The following is a 10,898-nucleotide window of genomic DNA, read 5'->3' on the forward strand; positions in this document are numbered from 1 at the left end:
TTGAAGCGGTTCTCGCCGCTCTTCAGCCGCCTCTCCCTCCTCGTCTGCGCGGCTCCGGGCTCCCCCTTCTCCCTCCTCCGGCGGGGTTTCGTGGAATGACGCGTTTGCGCCGTGACGTCACAACGCAATCGCGTCATTCCGCGAAACCCCGCCCCCCGAGCTGGGCACTCGGGAGAAGGGGGTTTAAAAGTAAGTGCCGCGGCGGGTGTTAGGGGGTCTCGGCGCCCCCTCCAATCTGGCGCCCAGGTCGCCTGCCCCCCTAGCCCCCCCCCTAGTTTCGGCCCTGGGCAGACTTTGTTCTGAAGGCATGTCGGGCGTATGCAGAGATCCACCTAGTTCATGTAGATCTCTTGCACCAAAGTTAGGGCTGGTGCAAATGCGAACAGGCAGTGATGATGATTACTTTCACAAGCAGATTTATAGGGGGGATTCAGCTGTATAGATGCAGCCAACTCTGAATACAAGCAGATGTATGGGGGACGTTTGACTGCATAGAAGCAGACAGCTCTGAATACAGGTGAAGATCTGCATTCATATTCAAGGCATCAATGCAGCTGATTTGCATGCAACTCTGAAGCAAACTCAAGGGGGTAAATTTACTAAGATTCGTATTTTCCAGTTTCAGGTCAAAGTTCAATCACGACTGACATCGACAGTGTAAAATTGCAACTTTTTGAATTGATTACGACTAATTTACTAAGCTGTCGTATTCGGGTTTTTCTTTTGTTCCGATGTCGATGTCATTCGTGGTTTTCTGCTGTAGAATGCGGCCGATTTTGTTGTTTCGCGGCCGTGTTTGTGGGTTTTTTTACGACTGCGTCACATGTCTGTTACGGCAGTGATTTTGATATTGCGGCCGCGTTTTTAGTCCTAAGTTTCGTTTTTGTCACGCGTCCGTGATTGGTTGTATTCGTGAAGGAGGAGTGTCTGTGCATATTACTATAAAACCGCCCCAAACACACCGCACCTCGTGGGTTTAGCTAGTGGAGAGGAGAGAGGAAGGTGTATTTGGAGTTGGTGAGTTTGGTGGAGTTTTTGGAGGATTTGGAGAGGAGTTTTGTGATTGTTGAGTGCTGTACTGTGTGTGTAAGTAGTCTTGTCATATTTGTAGTATTGTTTTTTCTCAGTTTGTCAACTTTTTTGTCCTTGTTATTTTTTTTTAGTCTTTTGTCATTGTTTGTGAGTGAGTGAGTGAGTGAGCGTGTGTGTTGGCTGTGTGGTGTGTAGTAGTAGTAGTAGTGGAGGAGTGTGTTTTGTGTATTTATTTTTCAGTGTTTTTTGTCGTTTGTCCTCATGTCAGACTCAGAGGTCAGTGTGGTGGCGGAGGTTAGTGAGGTGGAGGCTGTTAGTGAGGTGGAGGCTGTTAGTGAGGTGGAGGCTGTTAGTGAGGTGGAGGCTGTTAGTGAGGTGGAGGCTGTTAGTGAGGTGGAGGGGGTTAGTGAGAGGGAGGAGGTTAGTGAGGAGGAGGAGGAGGGGGTGCCTGTTGCTGCATTCTCCAGTGATAGTGATGGTGTTGTGGCTCCGCAGCCACGCACCACTACCAAGACTGGCAGGAATATTAAGTTCAGCTATGCTGAAAACATGGCGTTGGTGCGTGAGCTGATGAAGCACCATCGCCAATTGTTTGGTCAGGATGCTGGCAAGGTGTCCTCCCGCAAGAAGTCTGTCCTGTGGGGGCAAGTAATAGTTGCCGTCAATAGTGAGGGTGTGGTGAGGCGGACTGAGGACACGTGTCGCAAGAGGTTCTATGACATAAAGCGGCGTGTCAAGGCCAAGATGGCCAAAGAGGCAAAATCAGCCCGCAAAACCGGAGGTGGCCCCCCTTTCCGGGCAACCTATCGGGAGTGGGAGGAGCCGGTGCGGGCATTGATTCCTGCAGAAGTGGTGTCTGCAACTCATGTCCGGGATTCGGACCGACCCACGCAGGATGGTGAGTTGGATTTGTTAAATTTATTTTAAAATGTCCTCTAAATGTTTTTTTTTTTTTTTTTTTTAAGGTTAAAGGATGCAAAAATTGTTGGTCAGATATTGCAGGCCTATGCACCCTTAAGGTGTGTTTGTGTTTACAAATTGCATTTTCCATCTTGCCTTGGCTGTATTTTTTATTTAATTTTGCTCAAAAACAGGTGCAATGCCTGCTGGTATGTGTATTTGCAATAATAATTTTGCGATATTGCTTGGACATCGGTGTTGTATCTAATAGCATTTTTTAATATTTTATTTATTTACTTCAAAAAAAAGGTTCCTACAAATTCAAAATTACATTTTGGTTAAATTTGCAAGTATTCAATCTATGCAATATCTGACACATAATTCTCAAATGTAACAGATTTATTTGGTGCAACACCATGTACATTTTGATATACACCACAAATTAAGGAAGCACGAAGATCTTAAGCAGAAATTAGTTTAATTTAGAATACCTAATAGATGGTTACAGTACACTAAGGCTTTGCAGTTATAATTTTTACACAAAGCATGGTAATAATGTTTGCTCCACTTTTTCAACAGTCCGACAGACCAGCCGGCCAGACAGGCCTCAGACAACTCAGGATGATGCTGGGATTGCAGGTAAGACTTCACTGTAGTCACATATTCTGCAAACACATAGAAGTACAAAATATTAATGTTTATATATTCTCATAGGTTCTGCTTCTGTAAGCCGACCTCCTGTAAGGCGCCCATCACAGGGCTCGGGGCACTTACCCAGGAGGCCAAGTAAGACACGGCGTCTTGGCACGGAATCTGCGGCTCCATCTTCCCCACCCAGGCGGCGCATTTCTGCAGTGTCACCCCAGCCACCACTGGCACTATTGGCGAGTCCACAGAGTGATGAGCCCCGATCACCTCAGTTATCTGGTGAGTCAAAACAGAAACTAAACACATAGCAAATAATCTACACAGTACAGTTACTATGTTGTGAGTTGGAGTTGAGATTACATGTTTGCCATAACAAGCAATGTGATGTTACGTCTTCAATTGTTAAAGGTGCAAATGCTTAATTTTTCAATGTCTTAGTGGTTGATATCGCCAACATCATTTTTAAAAACGAACATACATTTGTTAAAATTTTGGCCACACACGTGCACATAAAAATAATAAAAAAAAAAAAAAAAACATTTAAATAAACACCCTCCACAACATTATAGTGTTCACACATCTCCCCTGTCCGGTATGTAGACTGCTTACTTGCTCCGCTCCTCTGGACTATCCAGGTAAGCAGTCTATATCGTGGACAGGGGAGGTGACATAACACTGTAATGCTGTGGAGGGGAGGTAGTTAGGTGAGGATTACGCAAGTCTGTCTATGTGCACGCCTGTGATGGTATATATGTTTTTTGAGAAAAAACAAATTATAAGTTTAGAAAAACAACTCTAAAAACTTGAGAAATGGAGTATTATGAATGTAGTAATGTGTAGAACTAGCAAATATATTTTAAGAAAAATAAACATTGCATGTTGGCCACTCCATACAGAGCCCAGCTTGATGGCCGGCGTGGACCAGCAGGGACAAGACCAACAGGCAACCTTCACACTGCAACTAACACCTGTTGACCCGAGCCAGCCAATACAGCTGCAGGATATCCCCCAAGCCTCCATGAGTCCACAACTGGCACAAGCTCCACCCCAGCCACAAATACCAGATGACTTTTGGGCCAGTTGGACAAGCCAACAGGCACAAAGCAATGCCAGCCTGACCGCACATACCCAACACCTTGCCAGTCTGCCCCATCATCTACCGCGCATTAGTCGCAACTCGGGCAGACTGATTGTCCAAGTAGGCCGAATCGCAACATCGATGGAGCAAATACGGGCAGACAACAACCAAATGCTGGCTCATTTAACGCGCATCATTGATGAGCAACAGCGCCATCAGCAGGCACTCGTACAACTCATTCAGCACAACCAGGTTGTGAATGAGTCTTTATCCCGGATTGTAGCCAGCCACACTGCAACCAACACACAACTGAATGCTAGCATAAATAATTTGAGCAACAACATAACATTGATGGCAGCTCAACAAGTGACCTCCAGCTCTGGAACCACGACCCCTATCCAAACGCCAGTAACCTCCCCTGTTCGGCGTTCCTCCCGAGCACGTGCCAGTGAACCAGCACAAAGCACAGCACCCAGCACACACAAGCGGAAAAAATAAGACTTTTGACAAATTTGATTTACGCAATAAAAATTTTGATTTGACAAACACACAACTTCCTGTGTCCGTCTCAAACATTGTAGAAGCTGCTATGTATGTATGTATGTATGTTTTTCATGGGTAATGACTGAAAATGTATTTATAACATAAACTAAGTACAATGTACACACCACTATAAACAACAAACAGTAAGTAACAAAACACACAATTGAAAGTATTGCAAAGTGTTTAGTCAAGGATAATTACATCCGACAAAAACTTACCAGAAAAATACCGCTGGATCACTTCTTGCCGTACCTGCCTCCCTACATATGTACTCACACTGTCACCAGATGGTTCTAACTCCTCTGCTTGCTGACTGCTTTCTCCCTCATCATGTGCCAGATGTTGACTTAAACACAGATTATGGAGAAAACAGCAGCAGAACACAATTCTAGTCACCTTTGAGGGACTATACAACAAAAGGCCTGCAGATTTATCCAGACACCGAAACCGTGACTTCAGCACACCAAAACATCTTTCTATCACATTCCGCGTAGCCTTATGTGCATGATTGTAACTGTGTTCAGCAGGAGAATCAGGTTGGGACAATGGAGTAAGGAGCCAAGAGTAGCAGCCGTAACCCCCATCACCTGAAAAACAGATATAGTCAACATTAGTACATGTGTTAGATTATTCATTCCCCTAGTCAAAACTAGAGTTTGTGGTTAAAAGACATACACACAAAACATTTTAAACATACCCAACAGCCAGCCATCAGGCATTTGTCCGGCCTCAAATTTATCGAAGAGCGATGACTGACTGAGGATGAAGGAGTCATGGCAGCCACCAGGGTAACCTGCAACAACACTCATAATTTTAAAGTTTGCATCACAGACCACCTGGACATTAGTTGATTGGGCCAGATGTCTATTCGTATATATGTATTGGCGGCCCCTAGGTGATCTCAGCTGAACGTGTGTGCAATCTAAGGCCCCCAGCACATTGGGCATGCCAGCAAGCTCATAGAAAGCTACCCTGACAGCACGCCACTCCGACTCCTCGGTAGGGAAGCAGATTGAGGCATTAATATGTGGATCCAAGACATCCAAAACCTGAGTGGACATTAAACAAGCTAAGGTGAGTGTCATGTTAGGTATTCTATACAATACTGTGTTGTTTGTACTTACAGAAGCAACACTTAGACATAACCGCCTATGTATTTTTAGACTCACCTGATTCAAATATCTTGAAAAGGTGGGCTGTGAGATACCAATCACGTCGCCTGCCACAGCCTGGAAGCTCCCAGTAGCCATAAAGTGTAACACAGCCAGGAGTTTGTGTAGGCCTGAGACAGAGCGAGAGCGTGCTGTCTCAGGGTCTAGGCCCAGTTTGACAAGGTCATACAGGTGGAAAATGTTGGTTCTATTTAGGCGGAACATCTGTATGACCCTATCATCGGACAATGCGTTTAAGTTTTAAACGACCTCTAAAAAAATGAGGCTGGCGCAGCCTCCGCGGCACCTGGACAACCTGCTGACCATGTTCACTTACCTGGGCCTGATTCCTGGAAGCCTCATGGAGCAGTCTAAGGTATCCCACAGCAAACATAAATTCATTGGCACACACCACAGCCGCCATTTCAGAGTGAGAGAAATTCAAAATGTGCCTGGAACACTTTTATAGGGCCAAACATTCAGGTGTGAGTAATGGATAATTGAGTACACATGTAAACACGCTTTTCAAAAGCTGGCGCGTTTTTTTTTAGGAATTTTTTACGAATTGTATTTTTTCGCGGCCGCAAATGCATTTTCACGGCAGAAATTACAATTACGAATGGTTAGTAAATGACCGAGATTCATATCTAAACAGGCGTATTTTGACCGATGGTGTATTCATTCGTGATTTTTACCTTGAACTTCCAAAATATTACGAATGCCCACATCACTGCCGTGATTTGAGTTTAGTAAATTACCGAGATGACACTTTGATGAAAAAACGGCATCTCGGTCAAAATCGGGAGCTTAGTAAATTTACCCCAAGGTGTAAAGGTTTGGTGGTCATTGGTGCAATGATTAGGGATACTGCAAGGCATATGACATAAAGGTTTAGATATATAGTAATAATTGCCTTCTCTCCCAGGAACGTATGGAAAGCCAACTGAACTTTGAAGAGTACTCCATAACCCACTGCACCATGATGACACAATTTGCAGTTGTTGGGGGTGGAGCCATGATGATGCAAATCATCTCCCCCCCCACACACACACAAACACACCCATTGCACTTGCCACTTGAACCTCCCGTACTGGATTTCTGGGAGGTGAGGTCACAAAAATCAGCAATCGTAGCCACTATACATACAAGTTCTTGGTGTATTTGTAATGTTGACTAAATGCATCGGACCCACTGTGTAGCGGTAAACCAGGTCCGTGATGCAATTCCCCACCTCACTTCTCTTTGCAGCTACTTCAGTACTATTGGTGATTGAGTGTACACCCATAATGGGGTTATCAAGCTAAAAAGATTTAGAGAATTATACAACCTGAAAAATTTCTATGGAAATGAAACAGAAGTGTGAAATGTTTTGGATGGTTACAATAGATCCTGGTGCAAACACAGCAAAGTTAACCACATACACAGTCAGAGCAAAGTTACTGATCTTCTAATACCGAAACTACTGCATTGCATACAAAAAGTGAATAATTCAGAAAATTCAAATGCTGTAATTCTCAAAAGATAGGTCACAAAGCATTTGAGTGCCAACAGAAATATGTGAATCTTATGCAAAGCAAGAAGTGCAATGGCAAATTAGTATCAGCCCTTAGTCAGTGGCGTAACTACCACCCCCACAGCCACTGCAGAGGCTTGGAGGCACAGGGCTGTGGGGGTGCCGCCACTGATTGCTGCTGTGAGTTCGGGAAGGAGCTGGAGGGCACAGAGCGTGCCTCTCCTATGTCCCTCCTCGGTCTCCGGTGGCGGCAGCGGTGGTGGCGTGTCTGTCAAATGAAGTGCTGGTTTGTGAGCCAATCAGAGCTCGTGGACCGGCAGCCAATTAGGAGCCGCAGCTGCTGGTCCACGAGCTATGATTGGCTCACGAACCGACACTTAATTTGACAGACATGCCGCTGGAGACACAGGACGGACACAGGAGACGCATGCGATGTGCCCTCCGGCTCCTTCCCGGACTCACAGACTGTACCCTCCTTCCCATACAGCACAGCAGCGGGGGGTGGGTGTGTACCTGGCACTGGGGGGGCATATTTGGCACTGGGGGCATATGGGACACTGGGGGCATGTGTGTATATGGCACGGGGGGGCATATTTGGCATTGGGGGCATATGTGTATCTGATACTGTGGGGGCATATTTTTATCTAGCACTGTGGGGGAATATGTGGCACTGGGAGCACAGCCCTAGCAACAAGCATTACCCCCTGGTCACAAGCACAACACCCAGCTCATGAAATCCCTGGCAACAAGCATTACCCCCTAGCAATGAGCATGACACCTAGTGCATGAAACCCCTGGCAATGAATATTACCCACTGGCAATGAGCTTGACACCCAGCACATGATACCCCTGGCAACAAGCATAACACCTAGCACATGAAACCCCTGGCAACGAGCATGACACCCTGAGCATGAAAACCCCTGGCACCATGCATGGAACCAAGAGCATGAAACCTCTGGCAATGAGCAGGTAATTTAAAAGTAATTAAAAGCCTTACTGTAGGGCTTAATGTGTAATGGGCATTGCGGTGTGTGGCATAATGTATCACGGGCATTACGGTGTGTGGCATAATGTATCACGGACATTTCGGTGTGTGTCATAATGTTTCACAGGCCTTATGGTGTGTGGTATACTATATCACGGGCATTGTGGTATGTGGTATAATTTCTCAGGGGCATTGCAGTGTGTGGCATAATGTGGAACGGGCATTGCGGTGTGTGGCATAAAATATAACGGGCATGCGGTATGTGTCACAGGCATTACGGTGTGTGGTATACTATATCACAGGCATTGTGGTATGTGGTATAATGTCTCAGGGGTATTGAAGTGTGTGGCATAATGTATAACAGGCATTGCGGTGTGTGTCATAATGTGTCACAGGCATGACGGTGTGTGGTGTACTGTAGAAGATTTACAGTCTATGGATGCCATGAGCAGTTTGAAGCCAAGAGGCTCACCATGCATCACTCCAATTTCAACCTACAATGGACCCGCAGGATCCCTGAGATCAGAGGACAGACGCATATGAAAGTGGGTAATGTCCTCTGTAATGTTAGAGCATCCACCAGGAGAGCTCAAAGCTTTCAGGCACAGGAACTATATCTTGGTAGCCTGTGTTTGTGATGCGACCCCATTCTATTGATGTATGACAAGCCCCAGCAATAACTAAGAGCTGAAAAGCAAATGCTGGAAGATGATGAGGATGCAACTGACCTCCCTACATGGCGCTGTGACTGTGAGTGCCATCCTGAGGGCTTATGAAGGCAAATTCTGTAACAATGTCTGACTGTAGCTGGACCAGATGACGCTGGATGAGTAGCATGCTTCAGAGTTAGACAGAGAGCTTTGAAGATCACTCAGATGTTCAGAAAGTGGATTGAGAGCTTTACTTTCTGTGCCATCCACTGGCCCTGTAAAGTTTGATTACTGGATACTGTTCTGCCACCTAAGATAGTGAGGAGGACTTCAGACCTGAATCCAAAAAGGGGTGTCACTTATCCAAGTGGGACCTCTGGAGTCACCCCAAGAGTGAGTGTCAGATATCCCAACAGAGGATTAACGTCTTTAGTTGCAGAAGGGATTTGTTCCACTGAAGAGGATGGGAGTGAAACGGAGCATACACCACAGTGTTGAGGGTTGAAACTAGAGTACCCAGGGACTGTATACAAAAGTGCATTGACACTCGGTGGTGACACCAGAATAGACAAATCTGTGTTGGCAAGTTCCAAAGTCTGTCTGCAGGGAGGAACACTCAATGAAATCTGCAGTCCAGCAACGCTTTCAATGTACTGTAACATCCAGGGGCGCATCTAGAGAGGCTCTGTCTGGGCCCCCTCCTTGGTAGCCTGCAGTGCTGTATTTCTGGCCACTATGGTCCCTAGAGGACCCTGGCACTGTACCAAGGTCTACAGTGCATGCGCAGATCACCATGGCCATTTTCCCAGTGATTTTCCTACTGCGCTGCTGCTGCGCCGTGGGACTCCGGAGGGTAAGTATTAAAAATAATGGGTACAGGGTGTTCATTGTGGGTCCCCCTTGACCCCGGGGACTCGTGTGCACCGCACACACTGCACATATTATAAATATGTCAGTGGTAACAATTCATGAGAGTCAAAGAGAGCTTCTTCCAATCAATGATCCTTTTGTGGGACTAGAGAAGATCTATCAAGAGACAGATGTGTTCCCTAAGGACATTCAGTGACTGCAAGTATAAGTAGGACATTTAGAAAAGGTTAAATACTAAGGGGGGAATTCAAATGTTTGAAAAGTCGGTTGAGTGTTTTTTCCTGTCTATTAGATAGGAAAAAACAGACACCCAACTGGCTTTTCTAACAACTGAACATCCCCCTAAGACTCCTGAACGATAGATGAGCTGCCCTGACCCATGTGAAAACACAAGGAGCTGTGGACCATCCAAATGGTAATGCCAGAAACTGGAAAGGGATGATCATGTACCTTCATTCTAAGAAAGAACCGGTGACTGACTCAGATGGAAATGCCTAAGTCTGCCAGAATGATGGAGATAAGAGACTCTTTATTCAGATACCATAGCAACTGCTACTGGATGCGCAAAGACCAGATTATCAGTACTTTGCACATAAGCAGGACCCGTTCTTCACATACTGTACTGGACGAGTCCTGCAATGAAGGTAGCAGGACGGCAGCAGACTGTCAGTGATTGATTACAGTACTGCTGCTTATACAGTACATGGCTGGTGAAGTTACATTCATATACAGTGACTACCGGTATCAGAAAAAGGTATTTTTGCATTAAGCTGACTGTGCATCTGTTGGCCAACTGAAAATGATAGTTAACAACTACCATACACAGTACCAGCACAGTAAAAAAAAAAAAAAAAGACATTGCAGTCAGTGACATCACTTTATCACTGCTGGTGTGAAAAAGAAGACTCCAGGGGGTATATTTACTAATATTCGTGTTTTAGCCGTTTTTAAGGGTGTTTGAACTCGAATGGTATCGGGTGCATTTTACTGCAACTTTTTGAATCCTGTGACGGTCATTTACTAAGCTGCCGAGTTTGCAACATTCGTCTTTTCCGATGTCGATGTGATTCGTAATGTCAGGCAGCGTTTTACGGGAGTGATGAGTCACACTGCCTGACAAAACACAAGGGGGTAAATTTACTAAGATGGTAGTTCTATTTAAGATGAGATGTTGCTAATAGCAACCAATCAGATTCCAGATATTATCTTCTAGAAGGTGCTAGATAAATGAGAAGTAGAATCTGATTGGTTGCTATGGGCAACAACCCATCTTAAATAGAACTCCCATGTTAGTAAATTTACCCCAAGGAATCCCGGACGGATCTGTGAGATCCGTGCAGGGCTTCATTGTGCATCTTTAAAAAAAAAATTAAAGTGTTAAAAATCAATTAAAAAATTGTGTGGGGTCCCCCCTCCTAAGCAAAACCAGCCTCTGGCTCTTTGAGAAGGTCCTGGTTGAAAAAATATGGGGGAAAAATTGACAGGGGTACCCCCATATTTGATCAACCAGCACCAGGCTCTGCACCTA

General features: G+C 45.3%; 1 protein-coding gene across 2 annotated transcripts in view; it reads left to right on the plus strand.

Moving 5' to 3' along the window:
* Positions 1 to 4,199, plus strand: part of LOC134911345 (polyglutamine-repeat protein pqn-41-like) — a 67,385-nt gene extending 63,186 nt beyond the window's left edge. For both annotated transcript variants that reach the window (XM_063919594.1, XM_063919595.1), the window contains 3 exons: positions 2,512 to 2,571; positions 2,647 to 2,859; positions 3,477 to 4,199. In XM_063919594.1, the coding sequence (XP_063775664.1) occupies positions 2,512 to 2,571; positions 2,647 to 2,859; positions 3,477 to 4,156 (953 nt within the window). In that variant the 3' untranslated portion in view covers positions 4,157 to 4,199. The remainder of the gene's footprint in view (positions 1 to 2,511; positions 2,572 to 2,646; positions 2,860 to 3,476) is intronic.
* The last annotated feature ends 6,699 nt before the right edge of the window (positions 4,200 to 10,898 follow it).

This window comes from Pseudophryne corroboree, chromosome 4, assembly GCF_028390025.1.
Source record: "Pseudophryne corroboree isolate aPseCor3 chromosome 4, aPseCor3.hap2, whole genome shotgun sequence".
Classification (NCBI taxonomy): domain Eukaryota; kingdom Metazoa; phylum Chordata; class Amphibia; order Anura; family Myobatrachidae; genus Pseudophryne; species Pseudophryne corroboree.